The 2,505-nt window shown below is 47.5% G+C and overlaps 1 protein-coding gene across 1 annotated transcript in view; it reads left to right on the top strand.

Moving 5' to 3' along the window:
- The first annotated feature begins 671 nt into the window (after nucleotides 1-671).
- LOC123240683 (zinc finger protein 665-like) overlaps nucleotides 672-2,505 on the top strand; it is a 64,351-nt gene continuing 62,517 nt past the window's right edge. The window contains exons 1-2 of the mRNA XM_044668403.1: nucleotides 672-764; nucleotides 910-1,296. Of these exons, the coding sequence (XP_044524338.1) occupies nucleotides 672-764; nucleotides 910-1,296 (480 nt within the window). The remainder of the gene's footprint in view (nucleotides 765-909; nucleotides 1,297-2,505) is intronic.

The following is a 2,505-nucleotide window of genomic DNA, read 5'->3' as shown; positions in this document are numbered from 1 at the left end:
TCTCTGGACCTGGCTCTTAATCCGCTGAGCCACCTACCTGCCCCTGATCTACTTTTTTTTTTTTTTTTTAAACCCTTAACTTCTGTGTATTGGCTCCTTGGTGGAAGACTGTTAAGGGTAGGCAATGGGGGTCAAGTGACTTGCCCAGGGTCACCCAGCTGGGAAGTGTCTGAGGCCGGATTTGAACCCAGGACCTTCCATGAAGAGACTGAATTCTGTCGTGGAGGACAGCCAGAGAAAATGCTGAGAGAAAATGCTCTTCCTGGAGTATCAAGAAGGCCGGAGCCATGGGATCAATGAGTAGGTGGCAGGAAATAAAGTGGAAGAAAACTCGGGTGATGTCCAGGACATGATGGGCTTCGGATGCCAGAGAATTTGTATTTGGTCCTGGAGGTGGCAGGGAGTCCCTGGGGCGTTGCAGAGTAGAGGAGTCCCAGGACCAGACCTGCAATCTAGGAAAATTACTTTGTGGACCAAACGGGGGCTACCTTGGTGTGGGGAGAGTCACAAGGCAGACCGAGGCAGCAGCAGGCTCTTGCAGTAGTCCAAAGGGGAGGTGATGAGAGCCGGCCCGCCCGAGGAGGTTATAATTTCAGAGGAGAGGAAGGGGGGTGTTTGAGAGAAGTAAAACGAACAGGCCTTGGCGACAGATTGGAGAAGAGGGCTGAGAAATGGGAGCTGAGAACAACGCGTACGCTGCGGGAGCTCGGCGGGTCCTTCGACCATCCGAGAGGAGACAGAGTTGTACGACGGCAGCTGAGAAGGCGGAATAAAAGATGCTCCATCCACAGACACTTAAAAAGAAAATAAACCCCCAGATAAAGGGAAGCTGGAGGAGCGCGTCTCACTGGAGTAAGAGGAGAGAGTGGCCGGAACTGGGAGCAGCCCAACACACCGGGATGCCACCAGAGGCCTCTACGGAACAGGAAGGAGGCCGAGCCAAGCCGCTCTACTCAGCTGGAGAAGGCAGGACGCCTACCAACTCCCACAGGGCCACAAGGGAGCAGAGAGGGGGGAGCTGGAACCTCAGGGACCTCCTCACTCCCATGTGGCTACAGAGGGAGCCTGGCTGAACCGCAGGACTCTGCTCAGTCCCTCCTGGCACCCGAGGGCCCGAGGAGGCTGAGCCCAGAGCACCGGACAGGCCCAGCCCATGAAATGATGGCGGAACTATTAGTGTGGGGTGCCGGATTAGGTGCACCAAACAGCTGCAAACCTCTTCAGAGCAAGCCAACAGGGCCACCTCCTCAACAGATAGACGACTGGGAGGAACAAGGGCAGCCGGGCCTACCCCAAGTACCTGAGAAGAGGACTCTGCAAGCTTGGAGCAGAGCACTTTCTAGCCCAGGAACACAGAAGAATGACAGACAGACAGTAGCTAAATACATTGATTGACAGATTGATAGATGGATAGAAAGAGAGAGAGAGAAATTGAGAGAGAGAAATTGAGAGAGAAATTGAGAGAGAGAGAAATAGAGAGAAATTGAGAGAGAAAGAGAGAGAGAAGGAGAGAGAAATTGAGAGAGAAATTGAGAGAGAGAGAGAAAGAGAGAGAGGAAAGAGAAATTGAGAGAGAGAGAGAGAAATTGAGAGAGAGAGAGAGAGAGAGAAAGAGAGAGGAGAGAGAAATTGAGAGAGAGAGAAATAGAGAGAGAAATTGAAAGAGAGAGAGAAGTTGAGAGAGAGAGAAGTTGAGAGAGAGAGAGAAATTGAGAGAGAGAGAGAGAGAGAGAGAGAGAGAGAGAGAGACCTTCCCTCAATAGGGCTGGGAGAACCGTAAAAAGATGTGATATGGTAAATATGTAAAAGTTTAATGTTAAAAAGGTTGTTTTAAATTTTAGGTAAAGATTTTCGTTTCAAATTTTAACAGAGTAGTAAACCTCACTTGGAGAACAATAACATGATCTCTTTACTCTGAGAACTCAAATCCAGAAGATCAGCTTCCCAATGTTGCTCTTGAGAAAAGTGAGAAAAGGTGAAGTAAACACAGTGTTCCTGGCTGATCTGTAGTTCTTTTTTTCTTTTTTCTCCTGAAAATAATAAAGCAGAAAACCAACAATTAACTGAAAGTACTGAACTTTCTTAAGGTCCAACAAATACACAGAAATGCCGTTTGTGTGATTTTTTTACTTAGCAAATACCGGCTTTGATTTTGTTTTACTGTCTATAAAATCTCAAAATTGGATGAAAACTTTTCTGTAGAAAATTGCTTTAATAAGTTGTGACTGAACTTCTCAATCATGGTTTCTCCCTGCTCTGTAATCTCTCTCTGATAATAGGGAGAGACAGAAGGGCTTCTTTTAAAAGCAGCTGAAATATGTGGCTGGGACCCAGGAGTCCTTATTTTCTGGCCTGTTTTCCCGGAGGATCCACTTATCTTCCATTTAGAGAATGTCCCTTAGGCAAGAATAACAAGATAGAGGGAAACACCCCAAAGGGTGCAAATGTTTCCATGTTGGAGGAGAGGGTTAAATTAGGGTAAATCTAGGGTGCAGACTGGAGGGA

This window comes from Gracilinanus agilis, chromosome 3 (assembly GCF_016433145.1).
Source record: "Gracilinanus agilis isolate LMUSP501 chromosome 3, AgileGrace, whole genome shotgun sequence".
NCBI classification, from domain to species: Eukaryota; Metazoa; Chordata; class Mammalia; order Didelphimorphia; family Didelphidae; genus Gracilinanus; species Gracilinanus agilis.
The sequence above is the reverse complement of the archived record's forward strand: the minus strand, read 5'-3'. Positions and strand labels throughout refer to the sequence as shown.